Below are 23,495 nucleotides of genomic sequence, written 5' to 3'. Positions count from 1 at the left end.
TTGAATTAATTTTTTGTAAAGAATAGCATTTTTTTTCAGACTTTTGAATATTCTGCTGTGTGAATGACTGCGGGGAATTTACTGTGCCAGGTAAGTAATGCACGACACATTTTCACTTACGTCTTAAATAGGGGTGAAAATAATTTTGAGAATGGTTGAACATTTTATCTGCACATTTATTTATGGTTTAGAGTTAGTTTCTGTTATCCGTTTTATAATACACCATGCTGCCATGCTAAAGTCATTGCTGCTAATATTGCATTAAACAAAATCTGCCACAAATCTACCACTTGACTCAGAGCGTCACAGCATTAGGAAAATCGGACGTTGCAATATCACTGTTAAATATTGAGTTCCTTCTCTCTTTACTGTCACTTTTTTTTAAAACAAAAACTACCAGCTACTGAAAAGACATCAAAGAATATATAATTGAGAAGATAAATTATTCCTGTAATTTGATTAAAAAAACAAAAATATATACATTAATACAGATTGTTATTCTTGAAGCATTTGCTATTATTTAGGATTTTCAGAAGCTGCTAAACATTATGTTAAGTTTTGTGCAACATAGAGTTTTTGTTGAATATGGAATTTTAGCTGTAAGATATTAGTTGTAATAGTTTTTTTTTCTGGTTTGAGGTTATAATCTGTGTAAGTTGAAGTGTAATTGTAGCATTCATTCCTGTTTTAAAATTGACCCCAAACGTTCTCACGTTGTTTATTTTATTAATATTCATCTCGTGTTAATTACACACTATAGTGAAAGGGAACCATTGTATTCTAAATCAGGGTTTAAAATACCTGAAACAGCTTTGCAAAGGTTACTTTTCAATTAGACTATCGGAAAAAATAATTAAAATGACGATTTATGAATTTTAAATACATGCTAGTGTATACTTTTTTCCTTATTATTATTATTATTATTATTATTATTAGTAGTAGTAGTAGTAGTAGTAGTAGTAGTAGTAGTAGTAGTAGTAGTAGTAGTAGTAGTAGTAGTAGTAGTAGTAGTAGTAGTAGTGGTGGTGCTGGTACTATTGAAAATGTGGTTTTGTTGCTCGAACTGAAGTAAAATATACTTTCGGAAGACGGTTTATATTTAAATTGTTTTCGATCGGCCATAATAAAAAAAGAAGAAGAAGAAGAAGAGAGTTTGTTAGAGTACAGTTTTATCCATAGACGTTAATACGGTTTGTCCCTCTTTATGGTCTGTGAGTCTGCTCTGCAGCGTTGGATGCGCTGTCCACAATTCCTCGCGAGAATACATGTTAATCTCGCGAGACAGTCACGTGAAAGCGCAATTTCGCGGGAATTGTTCTCTGTTTTTGTTTGCCTGGAGAAAAATCGGAAAATACATCAAAATACCACATTTAAGACGGAAAAGCCAAACCCAGACCTACTTTTCTACCAGGTAAAGTCGCTACATTTGATCAAAAGTATTGCAACAGTGATGTTATGCAACAATTACATCCACTGTGTGTTGGACAGAAAAGTAGTACCAGTTTAGGTGATAATAACTAGCCCGTTTCCAGGACCGTCATGTTCTCCGACCTGAGTGCTCAGAGGGAGGGCTCCTCTCTGCTCTGCCGCCCAGCCTCGGAGGACCAGGGCCCGGTGTTTGAGAGGACCTCGCTGGACTACAGCGCCCGCACCGAGCGCTACCGAGTCGGGGAGCGGAGCTTCAATAGGCAGTATGCTCACATCTATGCGGCACGACTCATGGAAATGAGACCCCTGCTGTCGGAGAGAGCCAAACACAAGTGGGGTAAGAGTAAAGTAACTCACTGTGAACATATGAAGCACCTACCTTACCCTGAAATGTGCTGTTTTGAAACCTTCTCTTGTTAGGTCCAGATGTGCACATCAGGAAGCTGTGTGACCTGGAAACAGGGGAGCAGTGCTGCATTGTAGGAACCCTGTTCAAGCGTATGGACCTGCAGCCATCTATTCTGAAGGAGATCAGTGAGGAGGTTGGCAAACCTTGTTGAATGTTGCAGAAAGAAAGAAATGCATAGTAGCATTTGATTATAAAGTGGTTTTACTTAATTAGTTTTTCATGAATAATCCACATCTAGGTGCGATTGAAGATCTAAATCGTTTCTGGTAGTCCTAAATACATCTTCCTTGCGCATTTCGGCAGTAACATTTTTACATACTTTAGATTCCAAGCTGTCTCAGATTTGATGCAAATCGCTTTTGAACATCAAAATGTTTTTAGCCACAGAGGTTCTGATAGATTTAAGCCTGAGCTTTGAATGGACCATTCCAAAACATGAAAATGATTTGTTCTATGCAAAATGCTTAGAACAAATCTAAATCTAGATGCAAACTTTGGATCGTAGTCAGAGCTACGATGGAAAGATTTAGATCGAATTTCTAAGTTACCCAAATCAAGAAGACCCATTCCTGTTTAAAGGGTGTTATTATTTTTGCAAGGTACTTCATGGTCGCTCTAGTATTTACAAACCCATTCACTAAATTATAGTATTACTGAATATCCTGTTTATTTTAGAAACTTAGTGAAACACTGAGATGGATGTTTGAAAGCCTTTATTTCTGTTAATTATGGTGATTTTCCACAACAGTTCATGAAAACATGGCATGTAAAATTAGAATATTACATTAGACAGATAAAAAAAAGTATTTTTAAAAGTGGAAATGTGGGTTTATTGAAAAGTATGTTTAATATCTGATCTAAGGTTGTTATTTTCGAAAGATACATTTAATCTGACAAATGAAACTTATTGGATCGTTTCATCCAGTTGATTGAACATGACTGCATGATTATTTATTTTTCTTCAGCACAACCTCCTGCCCCAGCCTGCACGAAACAAATACATCACTGAAGCGGACGAACTGATTCTGGAGGATGAGCTGCAGAGGATTAAACTAGAGGGCAAAATTGACAGAGACAAGTGTGTCACAGGTCAGTTTATCACTGCACGTCACCTCCGCTCTGACCCACACGTCTACAAATTCGTTTATCGTCTTCCTCCCACTCCCCAGGTAGCGTTATCGCCATCTTTGGAGCCGAGAAGAACGACGGCAAGTTCACCGTCGAGGACTTCTGCATGGCTGACCTCCCTTCGCAGACGCCCAGACCTACACTAAGCTGTGACAAGTAAGCCAAAATCAGGTGAAGATCCCAGGTCCGTCTGCGTTAGTGGCCCGCCTCTGACCGATCCGTCTGCTCAGGTTCGTGCTCCTGGCCTCAGGGCTCGGCCTAGGCAGCAGCAAGGCCGACAGCATGCTGGGTCTGCAGCTGCTGGTCGACATGGTAACCGGTCAGCTTGGTGACGCGGGGGAGCAGAGCGGGGCGGCGACCATTTCCAGGGTCCTGCTGGCCGGGAACCTGCTGAGCCAAAGCACCCAGGACAAAGATGCATCTACAAAGGTGACAAGCTTAAAAATTCAATAAATAGCGCAACTCCTAGACATATTTATCTTGTAAACAGGTCAACATGTCAAATATTGAATGTCTGTATGTTATTCAGGCCAAGTATCTTACTAAGAAGACTCAGGCCGGCAGTGTGGAAGCCATCCGCCTGCTTGATGAGCTGCTGCTTCAGCTGGTGGTGAGATGTGGAGCGTTAATAATCGCTTTTCTGTTGTGCTTCTGCTGGAGGAAGTGAGGGTGTCTATATTTGGCAAGATTGCATAATTACTGTTGTATAAACATTCAGACTCTGGCATGTTGTTAATAATAAAGAGAAAGTGATAAGGAAAAGCTACAGTTGACTTGTAGGAGTTTATTGATCGTCAGTATTAGACACTGCAACTGTTTAATATGTTCCTGTAATTTTTGTCTTTCTGTTTGTAATTGTTGTAAAAAAGATGTTAGACATCTGGAGATGAGCAAAGATGTTATGATAAACTTTACAGACTGCAATCAGTAGTGTTTTTTTTTACTCTAGTATATATGACTGTACTGAGCCCTCTAGGGGACATGGAGGATTTTTTTTCTTCTTTTGCGTTTCCTTACAGTAAACTAGCAAATAACACCCGGGTTCACAGTCACATCGATAACAAATGGAAACTTAAATTTGTACATATGTACATCTTTAAAGATCCCCTGAAAGCGTGTTTACACATTATTAACTCTGGTGCAGAAAACCTTTTTAAAAATGTATGTATTAACTGCGTGTTCATTTTTGTTTGTAGTATCTTTCAGTGGAGATGCGACCGCACATGAAAACAGCCTTTTATTAACCATTCAGACTAACAGACACAATCACAACTGTCCGATGGCGATACTCCCTCTTAACAAAAACCCAAAAACAGTCCAATGGATGTACTTTTTTTTCCTTTTTCATTCCTCCTTACAAAAAGTTTATGTTTTAGAGTAAAATACTGTTTTGCTCCAGTATTTTTATGTGTGTGGTGTGTTTATCCTTAAGAAAAAGATCTAAAACTTTAGATAACTCGCAAACGAGGTATAAACATAAAATTCCTACATGGGAAAACCTTACATTGTAGGAGAAAACCTTGATCTGACGACTAGAAGCACTATTTCGAGGTAAAGCAAGAGAAAAAATTTCACCCGTTGCCTGTAGTGGGGTCCATAGTTACTGAGGCCCAGAACAGGTGGAAAAAAACAAATTTTTTATGGCTATTTATTAGTTACTGATTGATTGTATGTCTGATGTTGTGTTGCCTCCTCTTGCTCGTCGTAAGGCCTCCGTTCCAGTGGATGTGATGCCAGGGCAGTACGACCCCACCAACTACACCCTCCCACAGCAACCCCTCCACAGATGCATGTTCCCTTTGTCCTCCGTGTACCCCACCCTGCAGCTGGTCTCCAATCCATACGAAGCCAACATCGACGGAGTCAGGTGGGCGGTGTCCCATGCGAACACACACACTCCGTCCCATCAGAAGTGGTTGTTCAGATCTGGTTTGGTTTCTCTTTGCGTAGGTTTTTAGGCACATCAGGTCAGAACGTGTGTGACATCAAGAAGTACAGCAGCATGGACAGCCACCTGGAGATATTAGAGGAGACACTGCGGCTCCGGCACCTGGCCCCCACGGCCCCTGATACGCTAGGTTGGTTGGAAGGTGGAGGGGAAGAAGTGTTGTGTCCTTGTGAGTCTACACACACACATAACTGGGTAATGACAGCAGTGTTTTTGTTTCAGGTTGCTACCCATTTTATCAAAGAGACCCGTTTATGTTGGAGGAATGTCCCCATGTGTACTTCAGTGGCAACGCTCCAGTGTTCGAGTCCAAGCTCATCCAAGGTTAGTGACAGATTTAATCCTTCCACTTCCTGGAAGGATTAAATTTAAAGTATTTCCAGTTCTGAAAAAAGAGCTGTTTGCCAGTTAACTCAGTTTTAGTCCTTCCTGATTTCTTTTCTTTATTTCTTTGCATGCTCTGTGTATAAAGTCTTGACAACCATAGCGATACCTACCATAATTGTATTTATTCTTGAAAAATGGACTAAAAACAACAGAGAACATTGGGAAATGCTCAGGGTAGGCTGTCATGATGATAAATTGTGCTGGACGATAAATTGTCCCAGTGGTTATTGCGATAAATTACAATGTTTTGAGATAATTTCTAAGTATAATATTGATAATGGCCTACGAATGTAAGCTTGCCCTCTCAAAGACTAATACACTTTAGTTTTGTGAAAAGGAAAAAAAAGCCTTTACACAGGAAGATATTTTAAATATTCAAATTATAACAACAAGAACAATAATAAAAAAAGAAAATAGACAACACACAACCCAAACCATAAATAAAATAGATTGTGATGTCTCTCTACACAAAATGTCCCTTCAGAAAATATTGAAGCGTATTTTAATGCGTTGTGCGATTAATTGATTAATTTCTTATAGTGAACGAGCGAGTCTTTTAGCTTATCTGAGGGGGAAAAATGGTGAAGGAATTGGGTCAAAAATTATCAGTTTTGTCACTATGTACTTTAAGTTTTTGTCTCCTCCCTGCCAGGTTCTGATGGACAGGAAGTCCTTCTGGTGACCGTGCCAGACTTCAGCAGCACCCAGACCGCCTGCCTGGTCAACCTGCGCACCCTGCGGTGCGAGCCGGCTTTCTTCTCAGCCTTCTCTGCCGACGAAGATGAAGAAAGTGAGATGAACATCAGTCATTAGCAGGAGAACTGTTTTCATCTCGGATCAGCTGGACTAAAAGCTTTTTGTTTTTGCCTACTGTTCAGGTTGAAGTTGTTAAAACAGGCAAACCAGTAACAAAGACTAGGATCTATTAAAAAAAAAAAACAGACACTTGTTTCTTATCAGTTTTATTAGGACCCACCTGTGCCTCTGATGGTGCCGCCATCGTGACCTGCTTTCAACACAATTATGTGTCTTGTAAAAACTGTTACCGACATGAGTGACGACAGCGTAAATAATTCAGCTGTTTGTTTTTTAATTTGTGTTCTCAATAAACATCTTTTCATGAAGCATACATTTACAAAAGAGACAAAAATAACAGCGTGGACTTTGAGCTGGACAGAAATGTCTATAAACATGGATTAGTTTTCAGTTGTGTAACAGAAACTTTTCACTGTAGTTACGTGTACATTCTCACTGCATTTGTTTTGTTTGGTTTTTTTTTTTTAAAGACTGAACTGACAACAAGAGCTACATTACAAACCTGAAATGGTTTACTGAAACAAGCTGGATATTTTATTATTTTTTTTGGTTTAATAGTCGTCAATCTTGTATTCGTAGTTATAATCCAGGACAGGTGTGAAGGATACTGCCTCCCCTAATCCCCATGAGTCGTACCACGATGTTGTTGGAGCTGCTGTTGTTGTTGTCGTCGTCGTTGTGGGCATCGTCGTCGTCGAACTCAATCTCAACCTCATTAACCTCTGCTGCCGAAGACGGCGGAGACGCGCAATCCTGAGCATCCTCCGGCGCTGGGTACTTGCATTGGAGTTTGAAGAAAACCCGTTGCTGCCACTAATCACACGCTTCTGGCTGCCGCCGCCGCGCAAAGAGGTTTGTGCTCCGGAGTTGCTGTAACTGAGTCGAATTGGCTTGTTGCCGTGAAGGGCCATGATCTGTGAAGAAGTCGATGCAAACCTTTGTTTACACTGCGGCGAGAGGAGATGTTGAACATTTCGACAAACGTCTGTTTCGCCTATTATAAAATCTGAATAATAAACATTGACGGTCGTGGCTGTAGTGTGGAAAAAGTTGAAGGAGCTATGGATATTTCTGAGAGGTGTTGTATATTAAGCCGGGGTCAGAGTGTGACCTCACTTGTTTAATGCGGTCCCAGTTGGACTTGGCCAGGTTAAAGCTGCAGGAGGTCGCTCCGGACTCGTAACCCACCACGCAGAGTTTAGTCTCAGAGGAGAAGCCTTCGGCCTTCGCCGTCACCCGGTACTCCCCCGGGTTCAGCAGCCGCCAGTAGTCCCCTGTTGGGGCTGAGGTAGTAAAAAAAAAAAAAAAAAAAAAGGCAGATAAGCATGTTTAAAAGTGTCTGAGTTGAAAATGGGCAGTAAATGTGTTTAAATGGGGATAAGGTGTTGTCACCTGTGGTAACATCATGGTTTATTCCCTCCACAGAGATCGTGGCGTTTGCAATAGGATTCCCCTGCTGATCTTTCACAATGCCTCTGATGCCACGATGCACCTAAAGAACAGGAATGACAAGACATGAGGAAACACGCTGTTTGTTCTCATGATACCGTTTAAAAAAATGTGCTGTAATTCTGCACTTTCAATAAGTAAACATTTAAAGGAATCTGGCCACACCCATGATGAAAAGACAAAAAAAGATGTTTACATTTCTTTAAGTTTTTAATTTTATTTCCTCCACTCACAAGAGACTGTTTGGTAAACAGTGATTTATAAAGCAAACCACTCTATATCTGAATATAGATATTCAGTTGTCTATATCAGGACAACTGATTTTCAAGGCAAGGCGTCCTCTGTTTAGGGTTTTTGGAATAGGAGACGATTAGTAGCAGATTTGAAATTTAGCAATGATGAAATCTGGCTTGCATCCAGATCAGATTGCATTCTTGTGACTCACCTGCTCCATGAAGGTGAGCATTGCTTCCCTGTTTTTCTCCCATTCTTGGGCCAACTCACTCTGATGAGGAAATTTATCACAGCCCAGGAATATGGACAACTCATAGCAGTTGGTATGAAGATAGCTGAAGTCATTCATACCTGGACAGAAGATCACAGACATAGATGTTGACTTGGTCCCCATTGTGACCAAAACAAAGGACGACTCCTATTCCAAATAATTGGATTCAGTTTGATTCAAAAATCTAATTCTAAATGTAAATTAAATAAATTCAGGTGATCGAGTATAAAATCTAGGATCCAGGCATGCAAACTGTTTCCACAAACATTTGCTTTAATAAAAGCATTGCTCTCAAGAACTTAGTGAATTCCAGGAATTCATTGTTACAAGAACCCCATTTGCTAAATTTCCTTGTTACTAAACATTCCACAGGAAACTATTAGTGCAACTATAATGACAACTGGCAACTTCGCCACAAAGTAGGGACAACAGCTGAAGCATTTAGTGTGCAGAAGCTGACTGTGGATTCAACAGCCACAGACCTCTGAACCTCAGATTGGCTCAAGAATAGCACAGACTTCATCATAAAATGTGTTTCCATGGCTAAACATCTGGATCTGAACTTTATATCACCAAATGCAATGCAAAACCACCCCACAAGACTCAAAAGCATTGGCGACGTACTAACTGGAACCATATTACCTCTTTGTCTGGCAATCCAATGGTTTTGATTTAACGGATTCCCCAAGAACAGTAATTGTCTGACTGTTTTGCCAACTATGGTGTTGTGGGTTTGTTGGTCAGGGCTTAACCCATTAGTTTCACTAAAAGACACTCTGGTGTTGGAAGTATTTGAAGATGTTTTAGACATTTTAATACTTCTCACCTTGTGACAAACATGACTTTGCATCACTGAACAAAGCAAGGTCCATGAAGACCTGGAAGGGGGATTTTTGGTGTGGAAGAACTTGACTAATCTGCACAGTTGTAACCTCAACCTGACAGAACAGCTGCAGGATTGACTGAGTCAGTTAATCCTTACAAGGGTTAACCTATAACCGAGTGCTTATAGGTTTAGGAAATTATTAAAGTCCGTGCTTCTTTGACTGCGGGGTGTAGTTGCATATCATATCCACCAGGGTGTGCTACCTCTCAAGCAGTCAGCAGGTCGTTACTTACTCCCAGTGACGGGCTTCCACTTTGCCCGGTTGACCATGCCAACTGCTCCTGCGGGTATGTCCCCGTGGCAGGACCCGCGGTAGTTGTGGGTCATGGTCAGGTGCGTGGAGGCGTAGGACACAGCCAGCCACCTGAACAGGGACTCGTCCGGGGTCAGTCGGGGCTCGTCTTCTGGCTCACTGTAGTGGTATCCAGCCCCGCGCCCTCCGTCGTCCTCCTCTTCCTCTCTGTGTCCATAACCCTGGTTGTAGCCATGTTCGTATCCGGGGTCGTAGCCTTGGTCGTATCCATGACCTCGCCACTCTTCCTCTGGCTCTGCGTATCCTCGACTTCTCCAGTCCTCCTCTGGCTCCTCCTGGTAGCCCCTTCCCCACTCGGTTGCATCAAAACCTTCATCCTCGTACCTGGAGGGATGTTATTCTAGTTTAAGCCTTTCAAAACAACTCTGATTTATGTAGCAGAAAAGGAAGGAAGAATTGCAAAGCAAAACAACCTGAGAGGCAAAAATGTATGCAGAGAAGAGCAATAAATTCACGGAGGAAATGTCATACTGTCTCTTTTTGCGGCTGCGGGATTGCTCGCTCTTGGCAGGCTTGTTGAGACGTAAACTGTCATAAGGATAGGCCACGATGGCCTCTCCGCCTTGGAAGTTTGCACCCAACACAAATGGGTAGGTTTTCATCCAGGAAATAATGGCTCTGGTCTCCATAGCAATCTGGAGCAAAATCAGAAAGATAAAGATTCAACACATCTGAGAAGAGTAGAACAGAAACAGCAATTCGGGTGTAACAGCAGCATCAGGTATATGTTCACACAGAAAATGTTCTGAAAGTGTTAAAAACATCTTCTAAGGCCAAATGTGTTATACATCTAACCTAGCAAGCATTTTAAGACTTATTTGTGAGTTCTTTACCGACGTGTTGAATTCAAAGTTTTCTGGTATAGGCACATGATGGTTGGGGGTCAGTTTAGGCACCATGCCCTTATCCTCAGCATCCCACAAGATGCTGTTCAGGTCAGGGAAGTTCTGGAAGATGTCAAAGCCGTCCTCAGTGTAGTGTCCCATGGTCCAGCTGCTCATCTCCGAGCCCTGCAGCAGGAAACATGAGGAAATCAGCTGATGAGTGCACTGACTTTGGTTCAGCAGCATCTCCTGTTAGTTTCTTCTGTTTGTTTTTGCAGGTTGACCCGACAGACATGATTGCTTTTCTTCCACTCACCACCTCGAAAGCTGTCTCGTGCCCGTCAGGGTTCAGAGAGGGAACCAGGTGGATGCGTATTCCCTCCACCAGGCGCTGGGCCCTGGGGTTCCTGTCTTTGTATTCTTTGCACAGGTACTGCATGAGCAGCAGGATCAGCTCTCTCCCCACTGCCTCGTTCCCATGGAGACCAGCCGTGAAGCGAAACTCCGGCTCACCTGTGGAGTAGGCCTGTCATTCTCTGTTAACCACAACCTGCACGTCTACCTGATTTTACTACCAGGTGATGCGTTCAGGACATATCTGTATTTATTTATCTTTTTCAATCAGGGTTTTACTCTAGAAACAATGACATGCACAAGTATCCGTACCTCTAGAACATATTTTAATTTACAAACAGAAATGCCAGTGTAGTTTAATTGCAAACTTTAACTGGACAGGCGTGTCAGTCATGCTCATATTCTCACCTATTTCGTGCTCTGTGGGGTTTCCAGAGATGACCATTGCCATGATTTCTCGTCCCTTAGAGCTGCGGCCCAGGCTGTAAACGTTGGTGATGTTGGGGCACTCCTCATGTACCGACTTCATCAGCTGGATGAGTCAGAAATGAATCATATGAAGTGTTGCTCACAGAGACAACAAGCGGTTCGCCATCAAAGACTCACATCGTGTTTGTCATTTTACAAAGCAACACTGCCTTACTGCACTATTTTTATAATATTAGTTTTAATTAGGGCGGCACCACATTAGGAAATTACACAATGGGAGGATTGTTGAACACTGTTGACATTTTTATTCTTATCCATCATCATTATGATGCTTCAGTCACTGTGACCTCTAGTACCATAGAGCGCCATCGTCTCTGGCGGGTGTGATACCCGCTCCATTCAACGGGCTCAGTGTTCGAATTCTTAGCATGCAAGGTGCAAATTTTTAAAACATAATGGGCAACAACTATTTAGTGCTTAACAGTCCTTTACAATGTTAATTTTGCACAGTCTGAAATTGCCCTGACATAATTATTATGACTGAAACGATTAATCAGGTTAATCATGACGGATCAACTATTGAAACAGTTGTCAACTAATTTAGTGATTGATTATTCATTAACTGGAGTATACAAACTCAAAAAAAGACAATTTTCTGAAAGAACAACACACTCAGAGGAGATATTAAGCCAAAATTGTACAAAGAAATATATACATTTTGCATTCAAGATAAAAAAAAAAAAGACCTTTGTATACATGAACTAGCCAGAACTCTTAGAGTGGAATCATTTTAGCTTTTCCCAGTTCAAATTTTAAAAATAAATAAATAAATTTAAAAAAACTTCAGATAATTGGTTAAGCCAAAAATGAATCAAAAGACCATCTCCAACTTGTCGACTTTTCACATGTTGATGTCTGTAGTATTTTTTTTAGCTGCAGATGCATCCTGTGCTACAAATGATCAAGAAATGCGTTATAGCACTAAATGTAATCATCTTATTTTTAAAAAAATTATTGAATTTGAAGCCTCTTTTAATGTACTTCTAATATTGAGTAAAAAAGGCTTAAATAAAAAAATCTGCAAAACGTGCCAATTTTTTTATCCTATTAAACAATTAATCATCAGAATAATCGATAGATTAATTGATAACTGAAACAATCTCTAGTTGCAGCGCTAATAGTTATAAGACGCTGTGTAGACTAAAGCAATAATCGTCCTCAGGGTGGACTTTGAGGGATACTCACTTCAACGATCTCTGAGTAGCTGTGGTGTTTGAACTCCAGGTAATCCACAGGAGTCACCTCATTCTGCCTGTACAGAGCATCACCTGGGTCTGAGAGCAGAAACCGATTAAACCACACTACGCTTTGTGTGTCTCATACTGTGTTTCTGGAGGGGTGGCGGCGGGCTCACCAGGCAGAGGGCAGCCCAGGACCTCCAGCCTCATGCACAGAGAGCCGTTCCAGCTCTGAGGGATGATCCGGATGTAGCGAGCCAACACGGGCTCGGCGAGCCGGTTCATGACGGGAGTGTCCCTGTCGCTGTTTCCGAAGAACAGCTGAACGAGACGGGGGAGACGGGAGGTCGGCGATTCAGCGGTGGAGCAAGGAGGAGGTGACGCAGGTTGAGGTCAGCTTACCCAGTCTGCGTATCCGTCGTGAATGGTGGTCCATTCTCTGCTGTCGTTGCTGAAGGCCAGGAAGTAGGATGTCACGAAATCGCTCCTGAAATGAGTCAACAGAAGATTAGCATGTAGAGTTTATTACTGAGATGAAACGCTCCTCCAGTGTGTGTGTGTGTGTGTTTGCTCCTCACTCATTCAGGGCATCTCGGCCTTGAGTAACAACTCCGGTGAACTCGGTCTCCCTGCGAGCGTCGACCTCAAACCAGTGGATCCTGTCCTCTGAGTTTGCGCACCACGCTCCACCTCTCATGTTGTCCTCATCCTCTGAGCCCTGGGAACCACACAGACCAGAGAGTCTGCTGCTCAGTCCTCTGGCTTGCTGACGGTTTGAGCTCTAAACTCAAAACATGCCGCGTGATTTGATTTTAAATTTTTCTTGACTTTGAAACGGCAAGCCAAAGTGTGTTTTTGATTTAATATCTCAGTTGTTTATGGGAGTCTCTGATTAATGGAAGTGACTGTCTCAGCAGTAACTGTATTTTCCAAAGCTGCTAACGGGTAATCGAGTGGCGTATTCAGACTGCGGCCCTGTCTGCCTACCTGCATGTTGAGGCGCGCCCTCTGGGGAGAGAAGGTGTACTGAGACATAGAGGAGGCTGTGAGCTGGTCCGACTCGATCTTATGGGACTCCATCCCCAGAGGAGGACATACTGCCACATGCGGAGGCACAAAAGAATGAGATGAAACGGGAAAAACAAAAGAGTAGATTTTCACCATCTTTTCCAGATTTTACTGACTCACTCTTTGGCTCCTTGAAGACACGTGGTCTGTTCCTGGCTCGCTCCTCGGCCTCCTTCAGCTTCTCTGCTCGTTCTGTCGGGGGGGTCAGAAGAGCAGTCTGAATGAAAAATAAATTACACTGTTTTTCCTGAATTTATATCTTTTTCTTTTCTACTTTCTCTGCCCTGGCACAAATCAGCAACTTTTGTTTTGTTTTGTTTTTTTTACATTTTACTTGCTAAAAATCCTCCTGAGGATGTGAAGAGCTGGAGTCTGGCGGAGGGAATTAATTTAAAAACAAAACCAGATGTTATGACTTGGCCTTCAGTCCAGATTTGCTCTAATAAAACTCAGGCCATCCTGACCTCAAACAGAACCGTCCCAAAGCACATTCAAAGTAAGGAAACAACGACCTGATTGAAAATACCTTTGCTTCTGGCTGAAAATATTTAGAGTTCAGTACAGATATTGACATTTAGAAGTAGACAGAGAACTCATGCAACCAGAAAATTTTTTTTTCCAGTCTATTATTCTCCAATTTTGGTTGAAAGTGTGTGAATTGTGACCTCAGTTTCCTGTTTTTAGCTGTCGTCGAGGTCTTCTGCTGCTGTAGCCGATAAGCTTCAGGTTTGGTTGTGCTGTTAGCGTTCGGCGATGGCTCTCTGCTTATTTTGGTTTCAACAAGTTGTTATTTAAGCTACTGTTGCCTTTGTATCATGAAGTCAATTTCAAATATAGAACTGCTGGATGTTGCTTTTTCTGACTTCTGTAAACCCAAGAGAAGGCCGTGAAGTTTAATGTATTTTGGACATGGCTGATATAAAGGGAATATTACTGGAACTGTGGTAGCTGACGGCAGCTGGAAGGACTCCCAAATCCAATTTTGTTTAGGGCCTCGTACTGCTTTGGACCAGCTCTTCCCCAGAGAGGAGAACTCGACGCTCTAACACAATTATTTTTTCTTTGCTTTTGTCTCACTGAACTCTTCTGCAGGTCTGTGTTAAAGGTGGCAGCATTAGGTTATGGAAACATCTGCTTCGAGTGAAGCTAAAAATCGGTAGCAGACCGCGGCTGCTGTAGGTGACCTTTTGACCCCAACTCCTGTCTGAGTTATTTATCATTTTCTCTGAACTTTTCTCCCCAACCTGAATGCATATTGCAAACACGTGGCAGCCGTAGTGACTGATTGAATTGAGCGTGCTTTGAGTGTGCTCGATGAAAACGCCCCCATGGCGTCTGTTTTCCTCACAGCTCCAATCCGATCCAAACGGTTTCGTCTCTGTTTGTTTTCCCTCTAGCTCACGGGAGATTTCTGAACCGTTAGCAGGCCTGGTCTCACTTCTGCTTTGGTTGGATAAACCTCGGTCCCTTTTGTGCAAGTTAAGGCTAGACTCTTCACAACATCTGCAGCAGCGTATAAGAGACACGACAAAGCGGCGAACATGTTAGAGCGTTGCTTTGTTGTCCTTTAGTACTTTTGCTGTTAGGTAAAAGGCACTGGCGTCTATTGACATAATTGCACAGAAAGATAATTTCCAAAAGGGTTTGGGTAAGCCCACATCTGGCTTCTCTTACCTCTCTCCTCCCTCTCTCTCTCCTTCTTGGCTCGCTCTCTTTCTTTCTCTACCCACTTTTCATCTGTGTCATAGTCTTTCCGTCCTGCAGCGGAAAAAGAGAACTGGTTACTTTATGGAAGAGCTCACAAAGGCACGTCTCTCTAGTTTAAAACATGGAAACAAAGAGAAAAAGATTATTAAAGATCAGCTTTTATTTTGTAAGGATATTGACCTTACAAAAGGACATGTAGGTTTCAGACGTATAGAAGCTTGCAAGATTATCCAAACCCCTTAAAGTTTTTATTACTTGGCAGTCATTAGGGTGCATAATTGTGAAATAGGAAATTACAACAGATTGGCTTTCAAGATTAAAATCCGGGAAACGAAAAGATTATCAGGGAATAGTTATTAATCTGGAAACTTTATGACCTGAGTGCTTATTCCTTTCTAGTCTTTCTGAGTAATGAAGACCATGTGGGGTTTTTTGGGACATATTTGACCCGTGAGTGCTCGCTTACTCATTCCGTATTCATCATAATCATCATACCAGGTCCTCTCAAATGGAGCAGATGTTGTAGGTTCTTCTGTGTTAAAAAAACAACAAAAACATCAACAGAACAAAGTTAGAAACCCCCATTTCGTCATCTAAAAACATCTACTTCTTTACAAGTGAGACTTTATGAGATTTCGCCATTTAATCAGCAGTTTTACACGTTAGCCCTGCCCTGATTTGCTCGACCACAACATCAGATCTGCTTCTGTGACGCCTCACTATAATCAGGCTGTTAGAGCCTTAATTTACATTTACAGGAATCATAAATTAGTTGGGATCTGATGACAGGGCTCCTCCAAACGCCACAACAAAACCGTAGACGGTCTTGTTGACTTAGTGGATCTAAGCAAACCCACCCACTCCTGTCTGCAAATGTAGCGTAGGTTGTTGCACGGACTCACTGTAATGTCATTGGCATGTGCTCATGAAAGCCACAAGTGGAACAGATATTCCATATGTCCCTAAATCTTGGAAAAGTCTCACTGCTTGATTTGAAAATTTGCCATATTTTTTGGGGGGGAGGGGTTATTCATTTTTCTAAGATCGCTGTGTGACAGCAGGCACCTGGGATGGTTTCCACTATGATCTCAGGGCTGACCTCTTCTTCGTCTGGGAATTTATCTGGAAGCTCGACTGCGGGAGGGAAAAACAAGACAGAGCAAGAGTTTAAACGACAAAACTAAGAGTCATTTAACTTGACAGATAATTTAACACAAAGTGAGTGAGGCAAAATGCTGGAAGGACTAAATTTCTCTTGGCAAAACACTGGAAACACAGAGTAACGACAACACGTTTGGAGTGTCAAAGTTTTCCAGCACCCACGGAAAAATTTGCTGATCTTTTTGACCTCTGCACTAGAGACAAAATGCAGAAAAGTGCTCACTGTTGTGGCTGCAGAAACAAAACCAGGAGGACTAAAGAGTCCCAAACGTACTTGTCGCATCCCAGTAATTGCTGTCGTCTGTGCCGTACTTCTCAGGGGGCTCGGGGGTCGGGTCCGGCTCCTTCCAGTAGGTGTCATAGTTATCGGTCACAGGAGCGTACGGCTCCTTCTCAACTTCCTTCCAGAGGTCATCGTAGTTGTCGGGCGGTGAAGTCGGCGGCTCTCCCTCAATGGGATTCCAGTAGTCATCGTAGGCGTCAGTAACGGGGTCGTCTGTGACCCTGTGAAGGTATGGGGGCTCAGTGCTTGGAGATGGAGTGGTGCCAGCCCCCCAGTAGTCATCTTCATCTGTCCAATAGTCGTCTACTAGACAGAGGACAAAGCGCAGTTGTGCAAATAAAGTTGCTGAATCATATCAATCAATCATTTGAGTTGATTTGTTTTGCACATTTCAGCAGCAACATATTCCAAAGTGCTTTACATCGTAAAAACGCATAAATGAAAATTCATAAAAATATCATTCAAATCCCAAGAAACAAAAACAATTATAGCTAAATCTAGACTTATTTCATGTGACTGAGGTCAAACTGTTGTGTTCACAGCCAAACAGACTTTATAAAGAAACTGGAAGGAGAGTTAAAAGGAAATAAACAAACAAAAAAGAATCTAATCTAAGAAAGAAGTGGCAACAATTTATCCAGAAGTTAATATAAAAAAGCCACTATTATTATAATTATTCTTTTGAAAAACAAAGAAAAATCAGAATAACCAGAAAAACTAAACAAACGTTTAGTCATTGATATTGCAATATCAATATTGCAATATAACTGCAATATTGTGATATCAATATTGCAATATGATTGCAATATTGATATCACAGTTATCAATATCAATACACGTCAAACATGTTGGTCAATGTTCTATTTATCAAAACAATAAACAGATGAGTTTTTAGCCTAGATTTAAAGGAACCTATAGTGATTCAGCAAAACTTTAATATATTTTGGTGCTAAGCCATTAAATGATTTATAAGCTAACAACAATATCTTAAAGTCTGTTCTTTGAGCTACTGGTAGCCAGCGTAGAGACTTTAGAACTGAGATGATCCATCTTCCTAGTTTTAGTGAGAACAGTTGCAGCTGTCTGTCTGATTAACACTTTTAGGGTGACTTGTGAAGACACTAATCAATGCGACTGAAGATAAACGCATGGATGAGTTTCTCCAGTTCTTGTTGGGACATTAATCCTTTAGTCCTGGAAATGTTCTTCAAGGTGATAGAAGGCCGACTTTGTAACCGCCTTTATGTGACTCTGAAGGTTGTGGTCTTATGGACAATAAAACTGCGGGGGGACGAATTCAATTAACCTACATGTGGAGTTATTTGCCTGAGTCGATTGGTTGCATCAAGGTGTACAGAGATTTGGAAATCTTTTTTTCAGTCTGCAGCAAAAAGAAACACAATGGGACTCATTTGCTACAAGTTGCTGCACACTGCCAGTCAGCTTGCTGAAAGAAGGATCTTACCTTTTATTTAGCTACTACAGTTATTTTTTGTGAAGCATAAATATGTCAACCAGTTGTTTTTCTATTCAAAACGGGAAAGACAGGGGAAGAAGTCAGCGAATGGCTGCTGGAGTCAAAACCGTAAATAAAAAGTTTAACACAGTGCTAACCAGAATCAGGGAAGTAGTCAAGCTCAGCGGGGGGATCAGTGGGAGGCTCTGTTGGGAACGCTGGAAGAAAGACAGAAACCAGGTCAGCAAATCTCCCCCAAGTCACCCCAGTTCAGTAGAAACATGACTGCAGTGTGTTGTTCTCACTTGTTGTGGTGGGTGGGAGGGTTGTGGTTGTGGTCTGCTTGTCTTTCTTCTTCCCCTTCTTGTCAGTTTTAGGCTTTTTAGTGGCGTTTGGATCCTTTGGCTCTTTCTTCTTTTTGTCTTTCTTCTTCTTTTTGCCGTCCTCCGGGGCTCTTCTCAGCCTGCTCAAAATGCCTGGAGGAGACAAGAAGTAGAAGTAGAAGTAGAAGTAGAAGTAGTCGGAACAAATTTCAAGGTATTAAACTTTTTGTTTAACACCTCAAAAGGTTTATATTGCATCATTTGGGAGCAACTTATTGAGAGGCAGAAACCAGACAGCTGAATTTATTTCAGCTTTTTTTTTTTTTTTTGATCCATCAGTATTTCCTTTTTAGGTCGTCTGAAGCTCTGCTGAGCCTTCATGGAAAACACTTCTCTCTTTTTCCATTAGCCACATGCCACTAGTTGGGATTCAAGGATGCTAAATCTGTCAACCTTACTCTGAAAACTACTCTCACCTCAGCATCTTCAGCAGAGAGCTGATATGTTCTCACGCATAACTGGTATGACAAATAATGCCACGGTCCGCACTAATCTTCCAGGACTTTCATAAGGGAGAAGAAAAAAAATCATCATCTTCAAAACCAGTAACACCTCCTGGGCTACCAGCACAGAGTTTATCTGGGAAAAAAGAAAATGACCTTAGGCGAACATCTGGACTTTCTCCTGACTGATGCTGCACCTGTATCTGTTATTTTCTCTTTCTCACTCAGACTCCGATGCCCTTCAAAAGTATTTGCCTTGACTAAACTTTTCCACATTAACTTACAACCTTGATCCAGGTGTGTTTTAATAGGACTTCATTCAACACAAAGTGGCGCCTAATTGGAAAGTGAAAGGGAAATGTTTTCTGTTCAGCCGTTTTTGCTTGGATTCCCCGTAATTAAATTAAAGCACAAGTAACTGTCTTCAGAGATCACTTTATTAGTAAACAAACTCCACTTTTGGGTAATTTAATCACTTTACGTACATGGATATGTTCTGCGAAGGCCTCGGATTTTGTTGCGGAGAGGTTTGAAGAGAAAATAAAACAAATTTCACAAGCTTCGAGCATCTCACAGAATGTTGTTCAATCTGTCGTTGGGACAACTGCAAACCTACCTAGAGGATTTCTCTAAGAGGCCAACTGTATCGCTGGATGAACTGCCGAGGATTGCAGCTCAGGTGAGTGGGAGAGTGTGTATTAGAGACAACTGAGTTTAGCACTCTGCAGTTCTGGACTTTGTGGAAAAGTTGCAGGAAGGATGGCGTTGTTGAAAGAAAACCACAAAATGCCATGATTGCCGTTTGCCACAAGCCAAGTAGGTTAACAACATGTTTAATGAGGTTCTCCGGCCAGAGGAAGCAAGAATGGAACGTTTTGGATCACAGGTGGAGCATTGTGCATGGTAAATAAATAAAACTGCACATCACTCAGAACATGGCATCCCCACAGTAAAACATGGTGGTGGCAGCATCATACCGATATGGATGCTTTTCATCAACAGGGGCAGAACCAAAGGGAAAACTGATGGAGCTAAATACAGGCCGATACTGAAACCACAAAAGACTTGAGAGTGGGTGTGGAGGTTCACCTTCCAGCAGGACAAAAACCCTCTAACATGCAGGATGAGTTCTAATAGAATAGAATAGAAATATCCTCTATTGTCCCACAATAGGAACATTTCTGTGCAACAGCAGCAAAGTGACAGGCAATCAAAGCAAATAGATTCAAAAAAAAGAAAACAAAATATAAAAACTAAATCAAAAAACTTGAAACTGTGCAGTTATTATAAATAGTCCAAAGGAATGTGCAACTGAGTAGGTTAATTCAAAAACGGACAAAATGTGCATGATGTGTATTGGAGCAATAAAAATACAGATTATTTACAAAAAATTATCAATAAAAAACTGTGAAACAGTAGATGCCGGCAGAAGTGTTATTCAAAATGAGTAAAAGCTGTGAGTTGTGAGTACTGATGGTTACAGAGTGTGACAGACTGCTGGGAGGAAGGCTCTACGACGACTGCTGCTTTGTGCACCTGGGATGTAAGCAGGCTGTCACTAAAAGACTGATCTCTCCATGCATGGGGTGGGACAAAGGTTCAGATGACTTCATATTTATGTGTTAGAATGGTCCAGTCAAAGTCCACAACTTGATCAAAATCTGTCAAAATTGGAACATTTCAATAGATATACAGATGCTCTCCATCCAGTCTTGAACAGGAACTGGCAACAGTTCTATACCTAAATGCACAAAGCTGGTAGAGACAGCCGGTTGCGACTGAAGCAGAATGTGGATCTGCAGGGCATCGATTCAGCAGGACTCAATGCAAAATTCAAACCACGCTTTTAGCACTTTAAGTTGTAGAAAAAATATTGAAAATCGTGTGCCTATTTTCTTTTAATTACGCCACTATTTTCTGTTGGTTTTCTATTGATATCAAATCTTAATGAAACATGTTGAATTTTGCGTTTTTAACGTTACAAAATGCGATGTTAGAACCACAAGGCGCCGTGCACCTCTGCAGTTTTATTGTTTTGTCTGCGGCGAGAGAGCGTCACTCAGCTTACCCTCCTGTGAAGTCCCCTCTGCCTCTCTCTTGGCCTTGATGCTGCTTCCCAGTGGGTGTGGGTCCCCTGCGAGCTCCTGCTCGCTTTCTGGGTGATCCAGGGACTCGTTTCGCAGCTGATCCTGAGTCTGCTTCTCCTGCAGGAGAGAAGATATTCCCCCGGCACTCCTTCCTCCTCTGGGAATCAGCAGGCAGCAGAGGGCCAGCAGAGCCACAGACACAGTCACAGTATGGCTTTTCATACCTGCTGCAAAAAAACAAAACAAAAAAAGTTTTTTGAAAAATCCTTTGGTTTTGGAGCGTGCACGTCTTCTTCGTCAGCTCGCTCCACTTGATCCTCCAGGAGCTTCAGCGTTCAGCCTCTTTTCAACGCGTTCCAAACTTTTTACCCCAGCAGGGAGGTCTCCTCCTTCAGCTCCACACGTACCCACATCCACAGCGTGTCATGTCAGCTGGGCTGAGGCTGGGCTAGACAGCAACTGACGGGGGAGGGGGGAGAGAGAGGAAGTCAGAGGGGGCAGTCAGCAGAGACACAGGGAGAGAAACACCTAAAGCAAAGCCGGTCAAATGAATAGTCAGAGCTCCTAATTGGTCAGCTGAAAAAACAATAACAAGGCTAAAAGATCCCCTTCACCTGCAGGACGAGTCACAACAGGTGTAGCGCTAAGACCTCAGATTGCAGGGCAGGTGGGGCCCTTGGGCCCGCTGGGGTTTGAGAAGGATCCGTCTGCTTTCTGTCTGCTCAAATTCCTTCTCGGAGAGCAGCAGCCCTGTAGAACCACCACAAAGCTGAACAGCGGGAGAGAGGAGCGACTCCTCGGACACCAGGTTACACAAGCAGAGCTGCAGAGAGAGGGGGGAAGACAGGAGCACAGAGGAGGAGACGGAGGAGGAGGAGGATTTGGTGCAACAAAGCCAAACAAAGATAATTGACAGAAAGAGAAATCTTAAGCAGATAAAAACAAGGCGGTGTTCTTTGTCAGGTCAGAGGTTTCTTCACCTTAGTGTGTGTTCTCCAATGGGGGCAGTTGTGTCAATCAGTGTCTCCCTTTTTTGGAAAAAGTAAGCAGCCCAGCAGAGGTGAGCTCACAACACGGGACGGCAGATGACAGAATCATATTCTTACTACATGTGGTGTTTTCTTTTCCGTCTGTCTCCTGCTCTGTCTGCCGTTTGGAAAGTCTGCTCAGAGGCTTGAACGCTGCTTGATTCATAAGGTTTACCTCTGGGATAACTTAAGGTAAACTTCTGGCACTCTGATAAAACACAGCCAGAGATTTTTAAACAGGAGTTTGATCCTGAAGCTAGAGTGTGTGTACAACAAAAACTTAGTCAATATATGAGCGTTTGCAAAACACTTTAGAAAAACTGCACAGTGTCAAAAGGATCAGACAATCGGGCCTTTAGCATGTAAACCTGCTAAAACAGTTTGGCTCATGAGATATCTGAGTGTGGGGCTAAGAAAACAAGAAATGTTTGACAAGGATTGGACTAAGGAGGATTACATTGAAACTGTGCAGCCGTATCTCTGGTGGGTATTACTGCAGCTGCGAAGAATGCAGCTGATAGTTCGAGCTACAGTGAGGTCAAGAAGAGGCCAATTTAACCAAAGGGAATTGAGACGCTAGTGGAAGAGAGCAAACTGCAGAAGGAGAAAATGAGACTCTTTCCAAACGTCTTTACATAACGAGCAGTGGAAAGAAAGTAAGTGAATTGTCGACCACCAAAAAAAAAAAAGAAGGTCTCTCTGAAATGTAATTTACTACAGAGCGACAAATCACCTAGAATCTTGGCTTGGAGACAAAGAGCACAGTTAAAGCCACAGCGATGCAGAAGCCAGACCAAAACATTATTGCAGGTGTTGTTTGTGAGCATAAACTTCTCAGGTAAAAAAAACATTATTTACTATGGTTTTTACTCTTTAGGCTAGTAACTTTACTAGATAAATCAGCAGGCGTTCTCTGCAAACTTTTTCACTTTCAAACCTACACATATTTAGCCAACTAACGCAATCCATTTTTGTTGTTTATGCTACACGATTGACAGTATTTTGACTTTTCTCCCAATACGCACATTTAATAACTAAATATTATGTTGAGGACAATGAAAATGTCCTCAAAATAGCATTTTTATTGTAGCGCAGTTAAGCCTCTGTGAGGCAAAATTGAATATGTGAAGTGGGACATTCAGCTGCTTCCATTCATTGTTGCCATGTTTCACACAACCACAGCATGGCTCCCACAGAGGCTGGGAGATAAGGCAGTGTTGTAGCCTCTGCACATAATAATAACTGTGCGGGTCAGAATCAGAGCGGCGGTGATTCAACACTGTGGCAAATTGGGGGCAAACCAAGCTTGGAATGCTTAAATCCCCTGGCCGGGTTCCTGTTTGTCGGGTCTTTAGGCTAGCGCTCTGAGTCAACATTTCTCCTGACTGCCTCCAGCCCGCTGGAAGAAATCACTATAAACTCACTTACCTTATAAACTGACTTCTAAGCTGAAGATTTTATTCAGAGCTGTGTCCATAGCACATTTACATGTTTCTCAAATTATGGTCATAAAATAAAAAAAAAAATGGTCGATGATAAAAAAAAAAAAGAAAAAATTGGGACAAGCCCATAAAATACTGGCAGAAAATATTCAGGTCGAATGCGACCAAAGATGAACTTTTTGGAGGTCATTGCACACAGAAACTCAAGTGTATATGATATACCACTGCGACAAGCGTGATGATTTCAGGTGGGATTATCATGGTTTGGGGCGTCTCACAGTGTGTGGTGGAGGCACACTTCATATCACTGAAAAAACAATAAA

General features: G+C 42.0%; 2 protein-coding genes across 4 annotated transcripts; one reads left to right on the top strand and one right to left on the bottom strand.

Moving 5' to 3' along the window:
• The first annotated feature begins 1,044 nt into the window (after positions 1-1,044).
• Positions 1,045-6,650, top strand: pold2 (DNA polymerase delta 2, accessory subunit). Its single transcript, XM_005808970.3, has 11 exons — positions 1,045-1,411; positions 1,533-1,765; positions 1,849-1,970; positions 2,803-2,926; positions 3,007-3,121; positions 3,196-3,394; positions 3,495-3,575; positions 4,675-4,832; positions 4,916-5,043; positions 5,136-5,237; positions 5,953-6,650. The coding sequence occupies exons 1-11, from the start codon at positions 1,266-1,268 to the stop codon at positions 6,111-6,113; spliced, it is 1,569 nt and encodes a 522-aa protein (XP_005809027.2). The 5' UTR covers positions 1,045-1,265; the 3' UTR covers positions 6,114-6,650.
• On the bottom strand, positions 6,247-21,524 carry LOC102233608 (inactive carboxypeptidase-like protein X2). 3 transcript variants are annotated; one of them, XM_023343650.1, is made up of 23 exons: positions 21,317-21,524; positions 20,684-21,161; positions 18,095-18,265; positions 17,948-18,007; positions 16,325-16,639; positions 15,955-16,023; positions 15,356-15,421; positions 14,857-14,940; positions 13,303-13,374; positions 13,102-13,211; positions 12,693-12,832; positions 12,517-12,601; positions 12,291-12,435; positions 12,122-12,210; positions 10,856-10,979; positions 10,410-10,606; positions 10,103-10,279; positions 9,741-9,904; positions 9,190-9,593; positions 8,011-8,150; positions 7,509-7,608; positions 7,233-7,399; positions 6,247-7,030 (listed from the first exon to the last, which is right to left on the bottom strand). In XM_023343650.1, exons 2-23 carry the CDS (start codon positions 20,922-20,924, stop codon positions 6,668-6,670), a joined length of 3,483 nt encoding a protein of 1,160 aa, XP_023199418.1. In that variant the 5' UTR covers positions 20,925-21,161; positions 21,317-21,524; the 3' UTR covers positions 6,247-6,667. The 3 variants fall into 3 exon arrangements, with proteins under 3 accessions (XP_023199418.1, XP_023199419.1, XP_014327965.1); XM_023343651.1 differs by having other exon boundaries at positions 15,356-15,418; XM_014472479.2 differs by having other exon boundaries at positions 16,325-16,636.
• Between the last annotated feature and the right edge of the window lie 1,971 nt (positions 21,525-23,495).

This window comes from Xiphophorus maculatus, chromosome 12, assembly GCF_002775205.1.
Source record: "Xiphophorus maculatus strain JP 163 A chromosome 12, X_maculatus-5.0-male, whole genome shotgun sequence".
In the NCBI taxonomy this organism is placed as follows: Eukaryota; Metazoa; Chordata; class Actinopteri; order Cyprinodontiformes; family Poeciliidae; genus Xiphophorus; species Xiphophorus maculatus.
This window is presented reverse-complemented; position numbering and strand designations above follow the sequence as displayed.

Bases quoted from the DNA above. Each gene is read 5' to 3' on its own strand.
- LOC102233608 (XM_023343650.1), bottom strand. From the start codon at position 20,924: ATGAAAAGCCATACTGTGACTGTGTCTGTGGCTCTGCTGGCCCTCTGC. The intron at 16,024-16,324 runs GTACGTTTGGGA...TCCCTCCCGCAG, and splicing joins CAATTACTGGGATGCGACAA to TCGAGCTTCCAGATAAATTC. The intron at 14,941-15,355 runs GTAAGCGAGCAC...TTTCCGCTGCAG, and splicing joins TTATGATGAATACGGAATGA to GACGGAAAGACTATGACACA.
- pold2 (XM_005808970.3), top strand. From the start codon at position 1,266: ATGTTAATCTCGCGAGACAGTCACGTGAAAGCGCAATTTCGCGGGAAT. The intron at 1,971-2,802 runs GTTGGCAAACCT...ATTTTTCTTCAG, and splicing joins TGAAGGAGATCAGTGAGGAG to CACAACCTCCTGCCCCAGCC. The intron at 2,927-3,006 runs GTCAGTTTATCA...CCCACTCCCCAG, and splicing joins CAGAGACAAGTGTGTCACAG to GTAGCGTTATCGCCATCTTT.